Source organism: Bos taurus, chromosome 11, assembly GCF_002263795.3.
Source record: "Bos taurus isolate L1 Dominette 01449 registration number 42190680 breed Hereford chromosome 11, ARS-UCD2.0, whole genome shotgun sequence".
Lineage (NCBI taxonomy): Eukaryota > Metazoa > Chordata > Mammalia > Artiodactyla > Bovidae > Bos > Bos taurus.
The window spans coordinates 3,412,050-3,436,486 of NC_037338.1; the positions used below are offsets into that span (position 1 = coordinate 3,412,050).

The 24,437-nt window shown below is 42.6% G+C and overlaps 1 protein-coding gene across 12 annotated transcripts in view; it reads left to right on the forward strand.

Moving 5' to 3' along the window:
• Positions 1-24,437, forward strand: part of VWA3B (von Willebrand factor A domain containing 3B) — a 166,395-nt gene that overhangs the window by 18,130 nt on the left and 123,828 nt on the right. For 10 of the 12 annotated variants that reach the window (XM_059891646.1, XM_059891645.1, XM_059891640.1 and 7 more), the window contains 3 exons: positions 1,597-1,756; positions 6,273-6,442; positions 11,243-11,358. In XM_059891646.1, the coding sequence (XP_059747629.1) occupies positions 1,597-1,756; positions 6,273-6,442; positions 11,243-11,358 (446 nt within the window). Of the gene's footprint in view, positions 1-1,596; positions 1,757-6,272; positions 6,443-11,242; positions 11,359-24,437 lie in introns of those variants that run through there. The other 2 variants (XM_059891647.1, XM_059891648.1) reach the window with 2 other exon arrangements.

Consider the following 24,437-nt stretch of genomic DNA (forward strand, 5'->3'; position numbering starts at 1 on the left):
AAAGTTCCCTTATTTCAGAGTCTTCACAATCAATTATTTACAGATTCTTGGATTCAAGAGAATTTGGACTTCAGTGCTAATCTCTCCTGTGGAACAGTTGCTCTGTCTCCTTGACAAAAGATACCTGGATGAGAAGGCCATCTATCTGAATCTTTCTTTTCTAAGTAAAATATTTTCAGCTAAAACAGATGACATTGAAGATACTGCCTGATTGTCTTTGTTCTATCCTAGGCTCCTATTTATATCATAGATATATTATTGAAGGAATTAAGTGATTAAGTCTATAGTGCTTCAGCTTTCTTGGAAATATGTGCTATAGCATACATGCCACCAAGCCAGATCCTCTATGCAGAGGCCACACAGAGGTGACACAGAGGTGAGGCAACCTAGGCCTCTGGAGGTATAGGCCAGGAGGGACAAATCAGGCCGATTAATTTAGTCCAGGATTCATATAATTCTTCCTATTGCAAATTAATATATGATTCAAATAATTCGTTTAATTATTTAATTATAAATACAGAGATGAACTCAAGTAGCTGCTGTTTTTTGGGCGGGGGTGGATTTCCATCACATTTCCAGTCCCAAATTAAATGATTTAATCAAAAGTTCCAAGAATGTAAAAACTTTCACTCTGATGAATTCAAAGCAATACTGTTTTTGATCCTAAAAAGGGTAACTGATAGGAATCTTTCAGAACAATGAAAACAGTATAATAAAAGAATTAGAAATAAAGTTGTGGAGTAACAAAATTGTTGCTGATTTGCAAATCTTAATGCTTATAAACTTACTACTCATAAAAGACAGTTGCAACTAAACCTGCCTATTTATGAAAATAACTTTCCTCAATAAGTTTTTGAGATTAAAATTTTTATTGAAATATAGTTGATTTACAGTGTTATGTTAATTTCAGGAGTACAGCAAAGTAATTCAGTTATAAAAATTTACACCTATTCTTTTTTAGGTTCTTTTCCATTGTAGATTATTACAAGATATTGATTATAGTTCCCTGTGCACTTTCCTTAATAATTTTAATGCACTTGGTAATATTCAAATTTTTGAGATTTTTTAATTCTCAAAAGTGAAAAGTGAAAGTGAAAGTTGCTCAGTCATGTCCAACTCTGCGACCCAGGCCAGAATACTGTAGTGGGTAGCCTTCCCCTTCCCCAGGGGATCTTCCCAACCCAGAGATCGACCCCAGGTCTCCGGCATTGACCCAGAGATAGAACCCAGGTCTCCCGCATTGCAGTTGAATTATTTACCAGCTGAACTACAAGGGAAGTCCAAGAATACTGGAGTGGGTAGTAGTAGTATTCTCCAGCAGATCTTCCTGACCCAGAAATTGAACTGGGGTCTCTCATTGCAGGCGGATTCTTTACCAACTGAGCTATCAGGGAAGCCCTTCTATAAATGTTGTTTTCCCCAATCAGTACAGCTTATGGAAAGTCACCTGTTTTCTCAGTAACTTTCAGAGGTCTGGGAGCTGCATTTTCTTTCTCTCTAGTGACGTTGGGTGTCTTGTTGCTTGTAGCTCTGAGACTGAGGGCTGACAGCTACGTTGACCACTGCCTGGTGACAGCCCCATGTGATTCCTTTCAGGGTTTCTCAAGAGCCTGTGAAATGGCAGGAAAATGCTGTTCCTGTGACAGCACCATCCATAGCCGCCGCCATCAGCTGGGTTGAGAAGTTGCCTTTTGAGCTGGCTTCGAGCCACACCAGCCGCCTGGAGGCTCTGCTGGAGGCGGGGAAGGATGAAGTGGTGAGTGAGCGTCTGTGTCTGGTCCCAGGTCACAAAAGTGGCTTTGAGCTTATTCCTTCACACTCAGTGTCCTCACACTGCCTCTCAGCTGAGCCGGAGCCCTTCCAGTTGCATCACACAGACACTGCCTCCTGGCATCCAGGAGCCCCAGAAGTCTTAATCCTGTTCGCCTCGGAATCTGGATCCAATTGAGAAATAGATGACAGGCCCCACATGGGGATCAAAAGAGCATATCTGGTGGTGCAGAGGTGGATCAATCAAATCAGACTCTGCTCCCCGAGCCTGGCTGGGCTCCCCCTGCGAGGGGGGGATGGGAGCCACAAGGCATACCCTCCTTTAACTGCTGCTAGGAGAACCATGTGCTGCTCACAGCCTCTGAGCATCAAGAAAGGAAGGCAGTGAGGCCCTGATTGTGTATCTCTAATGCTTCAGTTTGGAGAAGGAAATGGCAACCCACTCCAGTGTTCTTGCCTGGAGAATCCCAGGGATGGGGGAGCCTGGTGGGCTGCCGTCTATGGGATCGCACAGAGTCGGACACGACTGAAGCGACTTAGCAGCAGCAGCAGCAGCAATGCTTCAATTCCACTTTTCCACTTTTGCTCACCTGACAATTAGATAAACCTGTCTCTTATGGGCTCTTCCCTGGTGGCTCAGATGGTAAAGAATCTACCTGCAATGCAGGAGATCCAAGTTTGATCCCTGGGTCAGGAATATACCCTGGAAAAGGGAATGGCAACCCACTCCAGTGTTCTGGCTTGGAGAATCCCATGGACAGAGGAGCCAGCAGGCTACAGTCCATAGGGTTGCAAAAGGTTGTACATGAGTAAGTGGCTAACACTTTTCTTTCTTAGGAGAAGTTATAAGACTCCTCATAGAACCCCAAGGATGAGAAAATAGGGTTTCCCCAACATCCATGCTTTGAGTCTTTCCCAGTTCCTCTTCTTCACAAATGGGTCCATCAGGTGCTTTCCAAGGTGAAGTGTATCCCTGCTGGTGCATCATCTGTTTTCAGATCATGTATTTTTTGATAGGGACCTTTGGGAAATAAAGCTTTACCTGGAAGATGTGATTAAATGGTGGTGTTTTGTCTCTTTTAGCCATTAGGATGTGTGTTTCTGTGAGTGACTATTAAGGACAGTGACAGGCTAGAGAGGAAGTACTCTGAGCAGGTGAGGTCCTTAGGGCAGCCTCAACTTTCTGCTTTGTCTTGGGATACAGATGCTTAATCCTTACTAATTGATCTGTATTAATTAATATTCATAATTAATTTCTGCTTCTACCCTGGAAGCCTGGGGATTCTGTAGATTTCAAGCTTTACTCCGTTGTATTAAGAAGTCGTTTCCTGGGTGAGGCACCTTGAAAGGAGAGCCCTCAGTGGTCACCAGACTGTTTATTGATACTGAGGGTTGATGGTTTGAAATTGGAAACATACTGTTTATCTTTATAAAGCCAGAGGAACAAATGTTTTCCATTAAAGAAGAACGAAATACAAGCTACGTTGTTCTTTGGCCTTTCAAGTTTGTTTTAACATCTGTAAAATTTCAAATGTCTGGACACTATAATAAGCATTGAAGAAATGGAATATTTCACAGGCTTCGGATGTGTGTGTGTGCATGTGCACATGGGTGTTCTCTTTCTTTGTTCCCCTGGCTACCCTGGTCATAGCTGGCTCTGGCGACCTGACCTGACAGCAAGATTTCCTGGTGATCTTGCCTTTCTATTTTATGTTCCTCTGGTTTGTATGCCTCCTTTCTCTGGGGTTTTTCCCTAGCCCAGGAAATGTATAACAATATAGTGAGTTCCAGGGAAGTCCTGTGGAAGAGAAAGTACCAAGAAAGAAGTTTCCAGGCATTGGCCACCAAATGCCACATGAAAACTTGAGCAGAGACTATGGGGTGTGAAAGATGCGGAACGTATTCAGACTGGTGTTCTCCACTCAGAACTTGTATCTGGCTGTGGTCCCGAGGAGAATGTTAGTAAATGCCTCACATATAAAAATGCCATGCTTTATGTCTTAAGATGAGTAAAGAAAAGCATGCGTGGTGACTTCCCTGGAAGTCCAGTGATTAAGACTCTGAGCTTCCACTGCAGGGGACATGGGTTCAGTCCCTCATTGGGGAAGATACTGCATGCCAAGTGGTGTGTCAAAAAAACAGCAACAACAACACCCTATAAATAGGATAAGACTTAAAAAAACAAATCTATTAAAAACTTCCCTGGCGGTCCAGTTGTTAAGACTGCACACTTCCAGTGCAGGAGGTACAGGTTTGATCCTGGTCAGGGAACTAGACCCTATATGCTGCATCTAAAGATCCCGCATGCCACAGCAAAGACCCAGTGCAGCCAGATAAATAAGTAAAGATTTTGTTTTATAAAAAGAAAGGCAGTGTGCAGATAGTAGTCTCTGGGAAAACATGTCCCCAGAACTCTGGAGCACGGATAACTGAGAGTTGACCAAAAACACAGGCAACTAAGAAGCTGAGTAAGAACCTTAGTGAATAGTAAATAACCCCATAGCCTTGATTAATGAATGAAAGCAAATCCTGACTCACTGCTGGCTATAGCAATTTCTAGTTTGATGAAATCTTGAGGGAAAAAAATCTCTCTGTGAGAATTTCAGGTTCCTGGGTTATTGCCAGAGCAAAGAAGCTATGTTTGCACTGATCGAGGCAGAGATACAGGGTGTCAGAAGCTGTCAACAGAACGATGAGAGATATTTGTCCTCACTCACTTTCCTGTTGATGTACCAAACCCTAGAATATACTCCCTGTGTCTGATTCCCTGTCTCGAGCTTTGTGTGATTATAGATCCCAGGAGAGGATGAAGTTGTCCTCATGCTAAACTTGGGCACCAACACAGCTAGAAAACCAGTAACTGTGGCTCAGGAACCTATTTAAGATGTCCTATGTAAGCCTGGGGTGCTACAGTCCATGGAGTTGCAAAGAGATGGACATGACTGAGACTGAACAACAACAATGTAAAGTAACATGTAACACCATGAAGAGAATGCCAGAGAATGCACTTTCTGGAAGAACAGTATTAGTGTCTAATTAGGAATCTGAAGAAAGCTTTCTTCCTCCTGCCCGTGTTTTTAGTTCTTTTCAGGTGACTGACTGGGAGAAATAGACAACATTCATTCGTCTTTACCTCCCACGAGGTACTTTTAAAAGTCAGGGACTTTGTGATGAAGGGCCTGAGAGAGTGAGGGGTCAGATGGACTTTTTGTGCCCAGTTCGAGGAGGAGTGTGGTTGCAGTAGACGGGGCTCATCTCCCACTCTGGCCATCCCCTGACTCCCAGCATGGACCCCCTGCCTCCTTGGGCACAGACTGTCCCCACTTTGCTGTCACTGACTGGGCATCCTAAGTAGCTGGGAGCTGACCCTCTGCCCACCTGTCTCTGGGCCAAGTAGGCTTAAGTCCCAGCTTTGAAGTTGAGGTGAGGTAACTGACTATATACCTTCAGCTAACCCGGGATGGGGGATGTGTAATTAGAGGCTCCTGAATCCTGAAGGGCTGGTGACATCTGTTTATCCCTTACAACAGAACACATTTGCTGGAGGTTCTGGCCGGGTTATAGGTAGAGAATCACTTAGGGTGTTTGGTGGGGTTAGGTTTAGATGATGTGCGTTTCTGGCTCTCCCTGTGGTTTTTACTTCCTGAGATTTATATACATGCATAAGTGTAAGTCATCATGTTTAAGCTCTATCATGAAGCCAATTGCATAAGCTCCTTTTCACAGTGAAGAAACTGAACTTCCACCACTTTTCCAAAGTTATGGAACTCAGTAGTGGCAGAGGAGACCCTTAGAGCAGTGTGGTTAAGGGTGGGGCGGGACCACTGCTTGCAGCCCTGTGGATGGAGTCGATGTCTTTAAGTTAAGCAGGGACCACTTTGTCATTGTCTCCTTTCTGGGTGAGGTATGCATCTCCCAGATCCCTGGTTTAAGCTTGGGGTGTGTGTGTGTTTGTGTGTATGTGTCTTTCTTCTGACTTCTGGCCTGCTGTGCCCCCTGACTGGCCTCACCTCCCCAGGTGTGTCTGTCCCCTAAGGTGAGACCAGAGGATGAACCAGCTGGGAATATGCCCTCCTCCCCATACACAGCCTCAGACTGAGGATGCCTGAGTTTGCACTGTAGAATTCTGGCACCAACATGGGGAATTGCTAATAAGCTTCCTGCTCCCAGTGGCTATGCCAACACTTCCTTCATTCCTGGACTTGAAAATAGCCACTCCTGACCTCATAACATATCTGTGGGCTCAGAGGAAGCTTTTCTCCAAATCTGCCAGTCATATCCTTCCCATGTAAAGCCTGAGACTTCTTGGCACCAGGCCTTGAATAGCTCACTTCTTGACTTTGGCCCCCACACATCCTCAAGAAATGTTGAGAAGTGCTGCTCTTCTTTCTGCCCATTTATTTTTTTAAAGAGACAGTTTTATAGAGATTATATGGCCCATGAGTCTGATTCAAGGCTAGGGTGTGTCAGGGAAATAAACCAATGGCACCACTGTTTTGCAGATTGAATCCATTTACTACTTTGTGGTGGGAGACATTCCTGAGGAATCCAAGGAGCTTCTCCTTCAGCAGGCTTTGGAGATCCCCTGTCCTGTCTGCACGGTGTCCTTCAATGCCAGAGGACAGGGCACCATAGCCTTCCTGAAGGATTTGAGTGCCAAGACCTTCAGCAGGTAGGCCAAAAACAGGCTCCAGGGAGACTGAGTGAACTGCTGCTTGCATGAAGTCAGCAGTGGGTCTCAATTCCGAGTGGTTTTCATGACCAATCAGTTGCTATGGGATTTCCCAGGTGCTCCAGTAGTAAAGAATCCACCTGCCAACGAAGGGGACAAGGGTTAAACCCCTGATCTGGAAAGATTCCACATGCTGCAGAGCAACTAAGCCCACGAGCCACAACTCCTGAGCCTCCAAGTGTACAGCTCATGCCCCGAAACAAGAGATGTCACCACAATGAGAAGCCCACACACAGCAATGAGGACCCAGTGCGGCCAAAACATTGTTTTCTCTGTTCTTCTCTTTTCCAGTCTCCATTCACCTTTGCACCTGTGTTGTTGTTGTTCAGTTGCTCAGTTGTGTCCTGCTCTTTGCTAACCCATGGACTGCAGCATACTAGGCTTCACCATCTCCTGTCCACCATCTCCTGGAGTTTGCTCAAACTCATGTCCGTTGAGTCAGTGATACCATCCAACAATCTCATTCTCTGTCACTCCCTTCTCCTCCTGCCCTTAATCCTTCCCAGAATCAGGTTCTTTTCCAATGAATCATCTCTTTGCATCAAGTGGCCAAAGTATTGGAGTTTCAGCTTCAGCATCAGTCCTTCCAATGAATATTCAGGGTTGATTTCCTTTAGGATTGACTGGTTTGATCTCCTTGCTGTCCAAGGGACTCTCAGATGTCTTCTCCAGCACCAAAAATTGAAAGCATCAATTATTCAGTGCTCAGCCTCCGTTATGGTCCAACTCTCACATCCATACATGACTACTGTAAAAAAACCATGGCTTTGACTATATGGACCTTTGTCTGCAAAATGCTGTCTTTGCTTTTTAATACACTATTTGGGTTTGTCATACTTTTTCTTCCAAGGACAAGTATCTTCTAATTTCATGGTTGCAGTCACCATCTGCTGTGATTTTGGAGCCCAAGAAAATAAAACCTGCCAGTGTTTCCATTGTTTTCCCATCTATTTGCCATGAAGTGATGGGACTGGATGCCATGATCTTAGTTTTTTAACTGTTGAATTTTAAGCCAACTTTTACACTCTCCTCTTTCACCTTCATCAAGAGACTCTTTAGTTCCTCTTTACTTTCTGCCATTAGGGTGATGCCATCTGCATATCTGAGGTTGTTGATATTTCTCCTGGCAATCTTGATTACAGCTTGTGCTTCATCCAGTCTGGCATCTCACATGATGTTCACTTTGCATATAAGTTAAATAAGCAAGGTAACAATATACAACCTTGACGTACTGCTTTTCCAATTTTGGACCAGTCCATTGTTCCATGTCCAGTTCTAACTGTTGCTTCTTGCCCTACTTACAGGGTTTTCAGGAGGCAGGTAAGGTGGTCTGGTATTCCCATCTCTTTAAGAATTTTCCACAGTTTGTTGTGACTCATATGGTCAAAGGCTTTAGCATAGTCAATGAAGCACATTTTTTTTTGAATTCTCTTGCTTTTTTATGATTCAATGGATGTTGGCAGTTTGATCTCTCATTCCTCTGCTTTTTCTAAATCTAGCTTGTACATCTGGAAGTTCTTGATTCGTGTACTGTTGAAGCCTAGCTTAAAGGATTTTGAGCATTATCTTGCTAGCATGTGAGATGAGCGCAATTGTGCAGTAGTTTGAACGTTCTTTGGCATTGCCCTTCTTTGGGATTAGAATGAAAACTGACCTTTTCTAGTCCTGTGGCCTCTGCTGAGTTTTCCAAATTTTCTGGCATATTGAGTGCAGCACTTTCACAGCTTCATCTTTTAGGATTTGAAGTAGCTCACCTGGAATTCCATCACCTCCACTAGCTTTGTTTGTACTAATCCTTCCTATTTATACAGTTCATGGTGTTCTCATTGCAGGTATACTGGGGTGGTTTGCCATTCCCTCCTCCAGTAGATGGATCATGTTTTGTCAGAACTGTCCACTATGATCCGTCCATCTTGGGTGGCCCTGCACAGCATGGCTTATTGCTTCATTAAGTTACACAAGCCCCTTTGCCACAACCAGGCAGTGATCCATGAAGGGGATCATAAAAAACTGGAAAACTCTTAAAGAGATGGGAATACCAGACCACCTGACCTGCCTCCTGAGAAACCTGTGTACAGATCAAGAGGTAACAGTTAGAACTGTACATGGAACAACAGACTGGTTCCACATCGGGGAAAGGAGTATGTCAAGTTTTGTCACCCTGCTTATTTAACTTATATGCAGAGTACATCATGTGAAATGCTGAGCTGGATGAAGCACAAGCTGGAATCAAATAGCAATAACTTCAGATATTCAGATGATACCACCCTTTTGGCAGAAAGTGAAGAAGAACTAAAAAGCCTTTTCATGAAAGTGAAAGAGGAGAGTGAAAAAGTTGGCTTGAAACTCAACATTCAGGAAATTAAGATCATGGCATCCGGTCCCATTACTTTATGGCAAACAGATGAGGAAACAGTGGAAACAGTTACAGACTTTATTTTCTTGGGCTCCAAAATCACAGCAGATGGTGAATGCAGCCATGAAATTAAAAGATGCTTGCTCCTTGGAAGAAAAGCTATGACCAACCTAGACAGCATATTAAAAAGCAGAGACATTATTTTGCCAACAAAGGTCCATCTAGTCAAAACTATGGCTTTCCCAGTAGTCATATATGGATGTGAGAGTTGAACCATAAAGAAAGCTAAGCACTGAAGAATTGATGCTTTTGAACTGTGGTGTTGGAGAAGAGTCTTGAGAGTCTCTTGAACTGCAAGAGATCCAACCAGTCCATCCTAAAGGAGATCAGTCCTGAATATTCATTGGAAGGACTGATGCTGAAGCTGAAACTCCAATACTTTGGCCACCTGATGCGAAGGACTGATTCATTGGAAAAGACCCTGATGCTGGAAAAGATTGAAGGCAGGAAGAGAAGAAGATGACAGAGGATGAGATGGTTGGATGGCATCACCAACTCAATGGACATGAATTTGAGTAAGCTCCGGGAATTGGCGATGGACAGGGAAGCCTGGCGTGCTGTGGTCCATGGGGTCACAAAGAATCAGACACGAGTGAGCAACTGAACTGAACTGAACTGATGGTTGTGAGAACTGGACCATAAAGAAGTCAGAATGCTGAAGAATTGTCACTTTTGAACTGTGGTGTTGGAGAAGACTGTTGAGAATCCCTTGGGCAGCAAGGAGGTCAGACCGGTGAATCCTAAAGGAAATCAACTCTGAATATTCACTGGAAGGATTGATGCTGAAGTAGAAGCTCTAATACTTTGGCCAGCTGATGTGAAGAGCTGACTCACTGGAAAAGATCTCGATGTTGGGAAAGATTGAAGGCAGAAGGAGAAGAGGGTGGCAGGGGATTAGATGTTTGGATGGCATCACCAATGCAGTGGACATGAACTTGGGCAAAGTCTGGGAGATGGTGGGAGACAGGGAAGCCTGGCATGCTGCAGTCCATGGGGTTGCAAAGAATCGGACACAACTTGGTGAGTAAACAACAGCAATGCTTCCTAAGGCCCACTTGACTTACAGTCCAGGATGTCTGGCTCTCATTGAGTGATCAAACCATCATGGTTATCTAGGTCATTAAGACCTTTTTTTGTACAATTTTGTGTATTCTTGCCACCTCTTCTTAGTATCTTCTGCTTCTGTTAGGTTCATACCATTTCTGTCCTTTATTGTGCCCATCTTTGCATGAAATGTTCCCTTGATATCTCTTGATATTTTCTTGAAGAGATCTCCAGTGTTTCCAGTTCTATTGTTTTCCTCTGTTTCTCTTCATTGTTCACTTAAGTCTTTTTTTCTCTCCTTGCTATTCTTTGGAACTCTGCATTCAGTTGGGTATATCTTTCCCTTTATGCTTTGCCTATAAGTGGTATCATACAATGTTTGTCTTTCTGATTTATTTCATTTCATATGATAACCTCTAGGTCCATCCATGGTGCTGCGAATGGCATTGTTTCATTCTTTCTATGGCTGAATAATATTCCATTGTATATATGTACCACATCTTCTTTATTCATGCATCTATTGATGGACACCTAGGTTGCTTCCATGTCTTGGCTAGGGTAAATAGTGCACCATGAACATTGGTACACAGGTGCTTTTTGAGCTTTAAGCTACATGGAACTGCCCCAGGGACCTTGTTAAAGTGCAAGTTCTGACTCAATGAATCCAGGTGGGGCCCAGGAATGTGCATCCCTAGCCAGCTCCCAGGTGCTGCTGCTGCTCCTAGGACCTCACTTAGAGAAGTCAGGCCTTAAAAACTCGCCCACACTGAATTCTTTTCATTAGTCCTTATGCTCAGGTCCTGGGGGCAGTGTGTGTTTGCTGAGTTAAAGCTGACTGAAGCCCATCAGCAGCCCATCAGATAAGCCAATGGTGCCTGTTATCACCAAATTTCAACACTGAGCCCTCAGGACTATGGGCACTGTCTGGCCCCTCATTAGCTTCTTGGCTATCAAAACTGTTGACAGGATGGAACCCTGGGAACAAAAGAATAAATCTCAGCACAGGGTATCATTTTTCCAGGATCAGTAAATACCATTTGGTTGAGCTAAGTGTCCTCTAATGAACAGAAGAGTCATCAGTTAAAATCCCAATAGCTTCTCAATTCTCTGTTCTGTTCTGCCTTCCTGTCTTTTGTTTGTGGGAATTGACAAGGTACAGGGGAAAGCAGTGAACACTTGGAAGATACTTAGCACCACAGAAGAGCAAATTCACAGCCCTGGGAGAATGAATAGGCATGTGCACTTACTAGCCTAATGTGGCAAATCTCTTCCTATTTCAGATTCCATGCATTTGCAGAGAGAACAGAGTGTGTAGAATTTCCTGCCTTTCCCATTAAGGATGGTGACAGTGTGATTACTTGGAATTCAAGGAAACTGAAAGGAAAACTCCCTCCAGGTATCTGGGGTCAAAAAGAAGTGTGTACTTTATGTCTTAATAACTCCAGATGATCCCTAGCCTTGAAAAATAAAGCACAAGGGAGAGAGACTAACCGTATCTTTTGTATTATTCATGTGGTACAGGGCAGAGTTCATAGATGTTAATGGAGCATTTGGCAGCCTGGCAACCAGGCATAAGTGTATTACCTGAGGAAGTAGCCTCAGTGAGATGTGTTTCCTAGCTTGGGAAACTTCTAGAGACATGGCCCCAGGTGTGTCAGTGCGGTCTTCATTCTTGGACAGGCAGAGCTGCTCTGGCCCGGGTTATCTGGAAGCTATAATGAGGATGCCCGCACTTCTTGTGGGTTTTCTGCTGCCTCCCCGTCAGGGCTGGCAGTGCTTCTAGATGTACATGCTGGATGATCCTGCCTCTTGTGAGGGCCAAGGGCATATAGGAAACTCTGGAGGCTGAATGAACTTCCTCTTTCATTCAAAAGATGTGATCAGAGAGTTTAATAGGCATTGAGAACAAGCTCAGGAAATAAGTGAGAAATAGTACTGTGATTGAGGAATCCAGTTCTACAAGCTTCCTCCGAAAGCAGCAGATGGGAGTTTCTTTGGGGAGCTGATGAGATTGCTAAGCTGGAAATACACTGAGTAAACACCACCAAGAGGAGCGGAGCAGGGAAGGCAGCTCCTGTGGGAATGTGAGATGACCCAGCACAGAGGGCATTAGAAGTCTGAGAAAGCCTATCCCGACCCCTATCTTCCTGCTCATTTGTGATAATCATCAGAAAGATTTCTAGCTTCAAACAGCCAGGAACTATTCTTTGGGGGTAGTTTGGGGCTGGGGAAGAAGTGCAGGGTACACATGTTTGCAAGTTCCCTCTGTTTACATAACAGTGTTGCAGAGGCTCCAGAGAGAAGGACTGCGTTGGAGCCACTTGCATTCGCAGCTCAGGGGTTGACACACACTTTGTGAGTTCAGATTCTGGGTCGCCCCAGAGCAGGGGAGAGGTTCCAGTTGAGGTCATCAGGGTCACTGCTTTGGGTCACTTACACCTTTGCTCTGATGGTGAGGTGGACATCTCCAGGGGATTTGAGAAAATGTCAGTTGGTAAGCAAAATTGTTGCTAATCTAAGAAAAACATTAATTTAGGATGTATGCCTTTGAAAGTAATTCATAAGATTAAATCTAGTGGGCAATGAATCAGTCAAGGTAAAGAATGTGAGATGTCACCAGCTCCCCAAGGCACACCAGTGACCATAAATGGGGTTTAATTCAGGCCTATGTGTTCCTTGGCAACTTGTTATAAAGGGAAGCGTCTCTGTCTGCATAGCTTACATTTTCAACAACTACCCTCTTTCCAATTACCTTGAAGCATACAAATCAAATTACAGATAAAAACATTTTTCTTAGAATGAGGTCCTCAGGGCGTGGCCTGCCATTCTAATGCCATTTCAGTGATCACATGTTCTGAACTAGGGAGAGAATCCCAAATCCTAAATATGTGATCTTGTCCCTTCAATCCATCACAGTGTCCTAGAAATGCCAGCATTTCAGAACCTACCTCTCCTACTCAAAAAAAAAAAAAAAACTTCCCAGAAATCCTTTAGATGGTTTTGGTTTGGAAAATGTGTGCTTTTCAGCCTCACTCAGGCTCAGAGGCGGTTCTCCAATCTTGCCCTGATCAGTTTCCCCTCCCTGTCTCTCCATCATCTGTCTCAAGCATTTATCAATTGAGCTTCTTCAAGGCCCTCTCTAGTCTCCTCTGGAGATAATTCCGCCTTCTGTTACCTAGAAAAGACATACTGTCAAGTGTGGGGTAGGAGGAGCAGTGCTCAGAGAAGCGAACCGGCAACTGAAAGAAATGTCCTGCTGTTTCTGACTTTGAGGTTTCCAGAGTGTGAGTTCCCCTCACCCCATGCGCTACATCAAGGCTATAAACCTCTATAGTCAAGATAATAGTTTTTAAAAACTGTTGTAAAATGTACATAAAATTTGTCATCTTAAGGACTTCCCTGACAGTCCAGTAGTTAAGACACCATGCTGCAGGGGGCATGGGTTTGATCCCAGGTTGGGGAACTAAGATTTCATATGCCAAGTGGCACAGCCAAAAAAAAATTTATCATCTGAACCATTTTTAAAGTGTTAAGTACATTCTCTAAACTCAGGGGTGTCAAGTATCTTCACTGTGTTGTGCAACCATCTCCAGAACTTTGTCCCTCTTGGAAAACTGAAACTCTGTACCCATTAAAAAAAACTCTCCATTTCTCCGTCTCCACAGCTCTGCCCCCAACATTTGCCATTCTGCTTCCTGTCTCTGAATCTGACTACTCTAGGTAATTGGAATCACACAGCATGTGTCATTTTGTGACTGGCAAATTTTACTTAGCACATGTCCTCAGGGCTCATCCATGTTATAGCATGTGTCAGAATTTCCTTCCGTTTAAAGGCCGAATAATATTCCATTCTCTCTTTGTGTGTGTATAGGGTGCAAGTCCAAGGCTGGCCACTTTCTTTGGTTTCTAGAATTCAGTTTAATGTTTGATTCCAGTGCCCTACTATCACAGAAGATTAGGGGAAAGTCATTCCCAGGCATGACTCCTGAGCTTTTCCCACAGCTTGGAGATCCTCGGCTGTGCTAAGCCATCAGGAGGTAACTCTAGTAGTTGGACATCTGTTCCTGCAAATTGCCCTATAAATATCCCCTGTGCCCATCTTATGGTCACTCCATGCTGAGCAGTTCTCTGCTGCTCCTGTGCATGGTGGCTTTGGATGTGGGAGTCCTTTGTAGACTCTAACCCCCAACCGTTCACCCTGGGCCTTCGTCCCAGGGTGCTGCAGAGAGAGACTCAGAGCCAGTTCTCACCTTATCCCAGGATGCTCTTCTCTTCTTCCCCAAGCCAAGGGGAATCTCCTTCTAATCTGGGATACTGCTTTTCTTCCTATTGCTTCTTAAAGCTACCTGCTTTGTAAACCCCAGCACCTCTCCTCAGGGGGTGGGGGATGGGGTTAGGCTTCAATAGAAAAAGCCAGAATGTCTTGCAGGCTATTTCATCTTTCTGCTCTGCCTTTTTTGGGGCAACTTTGCTGTGTTCCTGATACCTGCGTCAATGTGGAGGAAGGAGATGGGGAAGAGAAAAATACAGGGAGAACAGATAAACATAAAAAATATGATCCAACAATACACATAGAGGAAAACAATAGAATGGGAAAGACTAGAGATCTCTTCAAGAAAATTAGAGATACCAAGGGAACATTTCATGCAAAGATGGGCACAATAAAGGACAGAAACAGTATGGACCTAACAGAAGCAGAAGATATTACAAAGGGGTGGCAGAACTACACAGAAGAACTATACAAAAAAGATCTTCATGACCCAGATAACCACCATAGTGTGATCACTCACCTAGAGCCAGACAACCTGGACTGAGAAGTAAAATGGGCCTTAGGAAGCATCACTATGAACAAAGCTAGTGGAGGTGATGGAATTCAGTTGAGCTATTTCAAATCCTAAAAGATGATGCTGTGAAAGTGCTGCACTCAATATGCCAGCAAATCTGGAAAACTCAGCAGTGGCCACAGGACTGGAAAAGGTCAGTTTTCATTCCAATCCCAAAGAAAGACAATGCCAAAGAATGTTCAAACTACCACACAATTGCACTCATCTCACATGCTAGCAAAGTAATGCTCAAAATTCTCCAAGCCAGGCTTCAACAGGACATGAACCAAGAACTTCCAGATGTTCAAGTTGGATTTAGAAAAGGCAGAGGAACCAGAGATCAAATTGCCAACATCTGTTAGATCATAGAAAAGGCAAGAGAGTTTCAGAAAAACATCTACTTCTGTTTCATTGACTGCGTGGGTCACAACAAACTGGAAAATTCTTAAAGAGATGGAAATACCAGACCACCTTACCCGCCTCCTGAGAAACCTGTATGCAGGTCAAGAAGCAACAGTTAGGACTGGACATGGAACATGGAAAGGAGTATGCCAAGGCTGTGTGTTGTCACCTTGCTTATTTAACTTACATGTAGAGTACATCGTGTGAGATGCTAGACTGGGTGAAGCAAAGCTGGAATCAAGATTGCTGGGAGAAATAGCAATAATCTCAGATATGCTGATGACACCACCCTTATGGCAGAAAGCAAAGAGGAACTGAAGAGCCTCTTGATGAAAGTGAAAAAGCTGGCTTAAAACTCAACATTCAAAAAACTAAGATCATGGCATCCAGTCCCATCACTTCATGGCAAATAGATGGGGAAACAATGGAAACAGTGACAGACTTTATTTTCTTGGGCTCCAAAATCACTGTAGGTGGTGACTACAGCTGTGAAATTAAAAGACGCTTGCTTCTTGGAAGAAAAGCTATGACCAACCTAGACAGCATATTAAAAAGTAGAGCCATTACTTTACCAACAAAGGTCTGTCTAGTCAAAGCTATGGTTTTTCCAGTAGTCATGTTTGGATGTGAGAATTGAACCATAAAGAAAGCTGAGTGCCAAAGAACTGATACTTTTGAACATGTGTTGGAGAAGACTCTTGAGAGTCCCTTGGACTGCAAGGAGATCAAATCAGTCAATCCTAAAGGAATTGAGTCCTGAATATTCACTGGATGGACTGATGCTGACGCTGAAGCTCCAATACTTTGGCTACCTGATGCGAAGAAGTGACTCTTGGAAGAGACTCTGATGCTGGGAAAGATTGAAGGCAGGAGGAGAAGGGGATGACAGAGAATGAGATGGTTGGATGGCATCACTGACGCGATGGACATGAGTTTGAGCAAACTCTGGGAGTTGGTGATGGACAGGGAAGCCTGGCATGCTGCAGTCTTTGGGTAGCAAAGAGTTGGACACAACTGAGCGACTGAACTGAACTGAATGATAAGCATAAATATGGCCTTTTATACAGGTGAAACCTTAACCCCAGGATGGGCTTTCTCTGAAGGAAGATAATATATCCAGTTGCTATTTTTTATTCTATAAAATAACACTTCAGGAATCAGTGTTGGAGAATGGAAAATGGAGAGTTGGCATGCTATTAAATTGGTGACACATACAGGTCTGGTTCTGCTCTGTTCAGTATGGGAGCCACCAACCACATGTGGCTAGTGAGCATTGAAGTGTGAATCCAATTTGAGATGTGTTGTAAGGAATCCCCTGGTGGTTCAGTGATTAGGATTCTGCGCTTTCACTGCTGGGGGGCCCAGTTCAATCTCTGCTCCAGGAACTGAAATCCCACAAACTGCACCGAGTGGCAAAAAAAAAAAGGTGATGCGCTGTAAGTGAAAAATGCACCTAGAATCTCAAAGACTGAGTGGGGAAAAATGCAAATTACCACATGAAAAAATGTGAATTATCACAAAATCTATTTAATATAGATTAAATGTCAAACTGGTAACATAAAAATATGCATTGCATCAAATATTATTGATAAAATTAAGTTCTTTCTAACTTAATTGTGGCTGCTAGAAAATGAGAAATTATATATGTGGTTCACCTATTGAATTAGTATTGGATTGTATTGCTCTAGAGCGACACTAGCTGCATCATCACTTAAGTAGCTGTGTAACTTTGGGAAAGTTATTTAACCTTTCTGCTTCCTTTTCTCATCTATAAAATCGGACTAATAAATTATTATTATACTATATTATATTACTGTTTATGTGCCATGTGCTCAGTTGCTCAGTCATGTCCAACTCTTTATGACCCTATGGACTGTAGCCCACCAGGCTCCTCTGTCCATGGGATTCTCCAGGCAAGAATACTGGAGTGGGTTGCCATTTCCTTCTCCAGGGGATCTTCCCGACCCAGGGAGCAAACCACATCTTTTGCATCTCCTGCATTGGCAGGTGGATTCTTTACCCCTGTGCCACCTGAGGAGCATACTGCTCTATATTATATTATTTGTGTTAAATGATGAGGAGGTGGAGAGAAATAAAGTGTTGTACTATGTTCAGGGAACTCAAATGCAGTAAAATTAAAGGCCCAGACTTTGGAGCCAGACCTAGGTTTGGATTTATTGCTTAGCTGTGTGATCTTAGTTAAGGTACTTAACTAATCTGATCTTTGGCTTTCTTATTTATGAATGGAGATGATGATGTTTGGGGCTGTCCTCATGGCACTAGTGGCAAAGAAGCCACCTGCCACTGCAGGAGGCATAAGAGACTTGGGTTCAATCCCTGGGAAGATCCCCTGGAGGAGGGCATGGCAACCCACTCCAGTATCCTTGCCTGGAGAATCCCACGGGCAGAGGAGCCTGGCGGGCTACAGTCCATGGGGTGGCACAGAGTCAGACATGACTGAAGTGACTGAGCATGCAGCATGCATGATGATGTTCACCTTATGGGTTGTTAGGAATATATTTATATGTGTGTGTGTGTATACACACTGTATGAAACACTGTGTGTATATATACACGCACACACAGTGTTTTAAGCAGTACCTGGTACATAGTTAACCAGTCAATAATTTATAACTTGTTATTGTCATAACCATCATCCTGTGGGTTACTCTTTACTGTTATTACCCCCAGGTAAGCAACTTAAAGACTGAATTTGTTTACCTTTACTTCTGTCATTCCAATTCTCATGTTTGGTTTAATTCTTCTATCAAGTACATTTAGTTCTGACTTGCAGTCCATCTGCTTTGGTTTCCCAAGCCATCCCTTGGTTGGCTAAAGTTTATCTTCTAATAGTTTCTCCAAGAAGGGAATCAGAGAAAAAATATCCCCAGTGTTTCCAAATGTTCTTTTCTACCTCTTTATACTTAAGACATCTTGGCTGGATGGAAAGTTCTGGCTCACATTTTGTTTGTCTTCTGTGTGTTACGGGTTGTGCTACAGTATCTTCTCATAGATCATGCTGCAGAGAAGAACTCCAAGGCCAGCTTGATTTTTTTTCTTTCATAAATGACTTGTCTTTTTGCCTGGTTGCCTAGGAGTTTCTTTTATTCCACCAAGCTTTATTGAGATACAACTGACATATAGTATTGTAAAAGTTTAAGATGTACAGTATGATGGTGTGATACGCATATATTGTGAAATGATTATCACAATAAGCTTAGTTAAAGCATCTATCACCTCACATAATTACATTTTTTGTGTTTTGAGAGCATTCAATATCCTCTTAGCAACCTTCAAATGTATAATACAGTATTGTTAAATATAGTCACCACACTGTACATTAGATCTCCAGGATTTATTCATCTAATAACAAATTTCTAATAACTAGAAATTTGTACCCTTTGACCAATCTCTCTCCATTTCTCTCACCCCAGCCGCTGACAACAACTATTCTACTTCCTCTTTCTACAACTTTGGCTTTTTTTGTTTTCACATATAAGTGAGATCATAATAGCATTTTGTCTTTCTAATTTATTTCACTTAGCTGCCCTCAAGATTCCTTCTATCTCATGACTGATTAATATTGCATAGATAGATGTTTTAAATTTCTATACCTGTAAAAAATAAAATATAAAATCACATTTTCTAAATTCATTCATCTGTCAGTGGATAATTAGGTTATTTCCATGTTATGACTGTTGTAAATAATGCTGCCATGAACATGGGAGTACAGATGTCATTTTAAGACAGTAATTTCATTTTGTTTGGTTATATACCCAGAAGTGGGATTGCTGGATCATATGATAGTTCTATTTTCAGTTTCTTGAGGAACCTCCATCCTGTTTTTTGTAGTGGCTTCACAAGTTTACATTTCCCAGCAACAGTGCACAAACGTTGCCTTTTCTCTACATTCTCACCAACACTGTTATCTTTTTATAATAGACATTCTAACAGGTTTGTGGTGATATCTTGTATTGATTTGTTTTTCCCTGGTAATTAGTGATGTTGAGCACCTTTTCATGTGTGTGTTGATCGTTTGTATCTCTTCTCTGGAAAAATATCCAAGTCGTTTGCCCATTTTAATTGGATTGTTTGTGTTTTTGCTAATAAGTTGTTTGAGTTCCTTTACATTTTCTGTGTTAACTCCTCCTAAGATAAAAGGTTGGTAAATATCTATTTAATACTATTTAAATACTTCCATTCTGTAGGTTGCCTTTTGTTTTACTGATAGTTTCTTTCTCTGTGGAGACAATTTTTAGTTTGATATAGCCCCACTTATTTATTTTTGCTTTTGTTGCTTGCTCTGTTGGTGTCCTACCCCAAAAAATTGTTGCCAAAACCTGTATCAAGGGGCTTTTCCCCTATGTTTTCTCCTAGTAGTTTTACAGTTTCAAAATGTTTAAATTACTTAAGTTTAAGCCTTTAATCCGTTTAGAGTTGATCTGAAGAGTGGCATAAGATAGAGGTCCAGTTTCATTCTTCTACGTGTGAATATTCAGTTTTCCCAACACCATTTTTTGAAGAGACTATAATTTTTCTATCAAGGATTCTTGGCTCCTTTGTCAGGTATTAGTTGACTTTATATGCACAGATCTAGAGACTATCATACTTAGTGAAGTCAGAGAAAGACAAGTGTCATATGATATCACTTATATATGGAATCTAAAAAGAGATACAAATGAACTTGCTTATAAAACAAATAGACTCATAGACATTGAAAACAAATTTGTGATTACCAAGAGGGAGAGGGTGGGGGAGGGATAAATAAGGAGTTTGGGATTAGCAGATACACATGACTATATGTAAAATAAATAAACAACAAAGACTTACTGTATAGCATAATTATGTCTCAATTTTAAAAATATGAGAAAAAAGGAAATTCCATTGCAGTCCGGTGGTTAAGATGCTGAGCTGCCACTGCAGGGGGTGTGGGTTCAATCCCTGGTTGTGGAACTAAGATGCTGTATAGTGTGGGGGGGAAAAAAGGTGGGGGGTTAAAAAAAAAAGTAGAAAAGGAGTGAATTTCGGGTAATAGGAAAAGATGATGATTTTCTGAGCGAGTTTTTGTGTCCAATACGCCTGGCAAAATGGTGTTAGGAAATCTGTTCTGCTCCACAGTATTGTTCTGAAGTCCAGAAATGGTGTGGCTGTAAAAATTTGGCTGATTCTACCTTCAGAAACTAAACTTTTTTGTGTGTTGGTGAAGGAAAAATGCATGAAAGAAACTAGGTATTACAAAACCAAAATTTACTTATTTTAAGGTATGTTCTGCCTGTCTGGCTTAAGGAGAAAAAGCAACCAAGTCCTTATCCTTGGAAGACATTGTGATCTTGAATTAGGTATTTAAAGTTTGCAGGCCCATCACTCAGACTTGGCATCACTTCTTTGTTTCTAAGCGGTAATTTAATTTGGAAGCACCGACTGGTGCCTGTTTATGGTTTACTGAGAGCGGTTCTCTCAGAGGTCTCCTTCCTGCTCCCGAGAACTCAGTTTAATTCAATAGATGGAGCCGGAGCAGCTGCACTTCCAAAAGTATTGCCACATTACAGATTACGAGGCTGAGACTTTAATTATCTCCAAAGTCCTGCTCCTCCTAATAATGGCTTGCCTTGGATTTCTTATTAATACTACTCTGAGACAGTCCTCTGGTTAATTAAGCACTTATTAAATGCCTTGTGTGTGCTTTGGAGTCTCAATAGGGGTGAGGAGGAAATTCAAAAGGAATAGAAGACAAAGTTCCTATTCAGGGAACCCCAATAGGATCTCAGTTTAAGGTTTAAGAATTGCCCACCTACACTCAATCTTCTTCTTCCCCTAAGTCACACCTTCACCTGATATATGGGAAGATCTCAGTTCAGTTCAGTTCACTCAGTCGTGTCCAGCTCTTTACCACCCCATGGACTACAGCATGCCAGGCTTCCCTGTCCATCAGCAACTCCCAGAGTTTGTTCAAATTCATGTCCATCGAGTTGGTGATGCCATCCAACCATCTCATCCTCTGTCATCCCCTCCTCTTCCTGCCTTCAATCTCTCCCAGCATCAGGGTCTTTTCCAATGAGTCAGTTCACATCAGGTGGCCAAAGTATTGGCGTTTCAGCTTCAACATCAGTCCTTCCAATGAATATTCAGGACTGATCTCCTTTAGGATTGACTGATTTGGTCTCCTTACAGTCCAAGGGACTCTCAAGAGTCTTCTCCAGCACCATAGTTCAAAAGCATCAATTCTTCAGTGCTCAGCTTTCTTTATGGTTCAACTCACATCCATATATGACTACTGGAAAAACCATAGCTTTGACTAGATGGACCTTTGTTGGTAAAGTAATGTCTCTATTTTTTAATATACTGTCTAGATTTGTTATAGCTTTTCTTCTAAGGAGCAAGCGTCTTTTAATTTCATGGCTGCAGTCACCATCTGCTGTGATTTTGGAGCCCAAGAAAATAAAGTCTGTCATTGTTTCCATTGTTTCCCCATCTATTTGCCATGAAGTGATGGGACCGGAGGCCATGATCTTCATTTTCTGAATGTTGAGCTTTAAGCCAACTTTTTCACTCTCCTCTTTCACTTTCATCAAGAGGCTCTTTAGTTCTTCTTCACTTTCTGCCATAAGGGTGGTGTCATCTGCATACCTGAGGTTATTGATATTTCTCCCGGCAATCTTGATTCCAGCTTGTGCTTCCTCCAGCTCAGCGTTTCTCATGATGTACTCTGCATATAAGTTAAATAAGTAGGGTAACAATATACAGCCTTGACATACTCCTTTTCCTATTTGGAACCAGTCTGTTGTTCCATGTCCAGTTCTAACTGTTGCTTCCTGACCTGCATACAGATTTCTCAAGAGGCAGGTCAGGTGGTCTGTTATTCCCATCTCTTCAAGAATTGTCCACAGGGAACCCCTTTATTGCTTGCTTTCTACCATGGGAAGAAGAATGATGATTTATATTCATATTTTCTATGTGAATATTGGACAATTAGACTGCATTCCATTTGCATTTTATAGTGTTCCGCTTAGAAGAAAGAGACCCCAGGAGATGAAACCATAGCCAACTGTTAAGATTTACCCACACTTGAGATTTGAAATTGCTTTTAAGACATTGTGTTGATTGTGAAACACATATATTCATTGTTCCATAAAAATGTTAGATGTTTATCAACATGGTGAAATAAGTCTATTTGCTTTAAATTAAAATAAAGGAGATCAGTCCTGGGTGTTCATTGGAAGGACTGATGTTGAAGCTGAAACTCCAGTACTTTGGCCACCTGATGCGAAGAGCTGACTCATTGGAAAAGACCCTGATGCTGGGAAAGATTGAGGGCGGGAAGAGAAGGGGACGACAGAGGATGAGATGGTTGGATGGTATCACCGACTCAATGGACATGAGTTAGGGTGAACTCTGGGAGTTGGTGATGGACAGGGAGGCCTGGCGTGCTGCAGTTCATGGGGTCACAAAAAATCGGACACGACTGAGCAACTGAACTGAACTGAGTTAGTGGTTAATTTCCATAGGGCAAGACTGAGGAAAATATCTTAATATGTAATTTAACACAAGGAACTGCGAATTTTTCCATTATAACAAAAACTACCAATTTCACCACTTTCAATCCCTTTATGGATGTAATATGTCCCCTTTTATCAGACCCATATTATAATTTTAGGTCTCTTGGAATTTTAATCACCTCATTGTTTATTATTATTTTTAAATGATTCATTACTTTCTGAAAAGAGATGTGCCGTGTTTTCCTGAAAGTTCAGCCTTTGAGAGTCATCTTCAGCTTTTTTATATCCTTAAAACTGAGTAGGGATTTAGGGCTCAGGCAGTCAGCCGAATTTCCACCCAGGGGGGGCCAGTTCCTTCCCCAAGAGTCCTGGCCATGGGGAAAGGGCCACAAACTAATGAGTTCACAGTCCATTAATCACCTTTCTTCTCCTGCCCCTGGTATTGCTAATATTTCAGATATTGGAGGGAGAGGTGAGCCTTTCCTCACTGTGGCATGAAGATCTAAAAGTAAACAACTTACTGCTTTAGGGCATGTCATGTCAATATCCACCACACCTAGGGCACAGCCATATGCTCAAATGATATCAGTCTGTTATATACCATTCAGAAGAGTTTCTTGCATGATTAGGGGCTGTCAGTTATGAGACAGTGCAATTCCTTGAGGAAAGAACATGTTAGGTACTTGATCATTGTTTCTTCATAAAAAAATAAAAGGAGGAAGGATAGGAATTCTTACTGGAAACTCTGGATCCTGTGCTGAGTGCCTTGGAGGATATAAAGACAGAAGAGACATTGTGCACTTGCAAACAGAACCAGTAATCCAACTCTGCAGGCTGATACCATAGAAAAGCTGTAGGTCACAGCTCTCAGCCCCAGGATGGCCCTGGACACAGTGCTGTGTGGTGAGTTGTGTTGTTAGCAGCTGCTTACTAAAAATAAAGTCTTGTGTTTGTGAAGGATTGACTTAAATTGACGAGTTTGGATGGACTCGGGGAGGTGGTGATGGACAGGGAGGCCTGGTGTGCTGTGGTTCATGGGGTCACAAAGAGTCGGACATGACTGAGCAACTGAACTGAACTGAATTAGTGGTTAATTTCCACAGGGCGAGACTGAGCAAAATATCTTAATATGTAATTTAACACAAAGAACTGCGAATTTTTCCATTATAACAAAAACTACCAATTTCACCTCTTTCAATCCCTTTATGGATGTAATATGTCCCCTTTTATCAGATCCATATTATAATTTTAGGTCTTTTGGAATTTTAGGTCTCCTGGATTCAAGGTCTGGATACACTAATTCACCATCTCTGCCCGATGCTTCTCTGTGTTCTTTGGAATTGAAGGTTGACATGCCAGGCAGCCAGGAATTGCATATGGTGCCAGCCTGTCTAATGGTGTGCAGCCTGAGAGTGTGTCCTGGCAGCAAAAGCACTGAGAGCTGTGGTTGTGGCTGGTTCATTTCATGGGAATTAAGAAGGGGCAGAAGGCAGATGGCTGTTTCGTGGAGAGGCTGGGCGAAGTTTGATGATGGAATCAGGCCGGTGCCTTGACTGAAGGGTGGGGTTGGGTAAGTGTGGTGGTGGGCTATGAGCCCCCGATTGGGAGCACAGGCAGATGCAGGGGCCCTGGAGGGCTGGGAGGACAGTGCTCTGGCCAGGTTCATGGTGGCAAACCAATAAAAGGGACATCTGTCCTGGGGGGCCTTGACCCCTGGATTTAAATGCCAGCTCAGGGAGCAGGGCCCTGTTCACT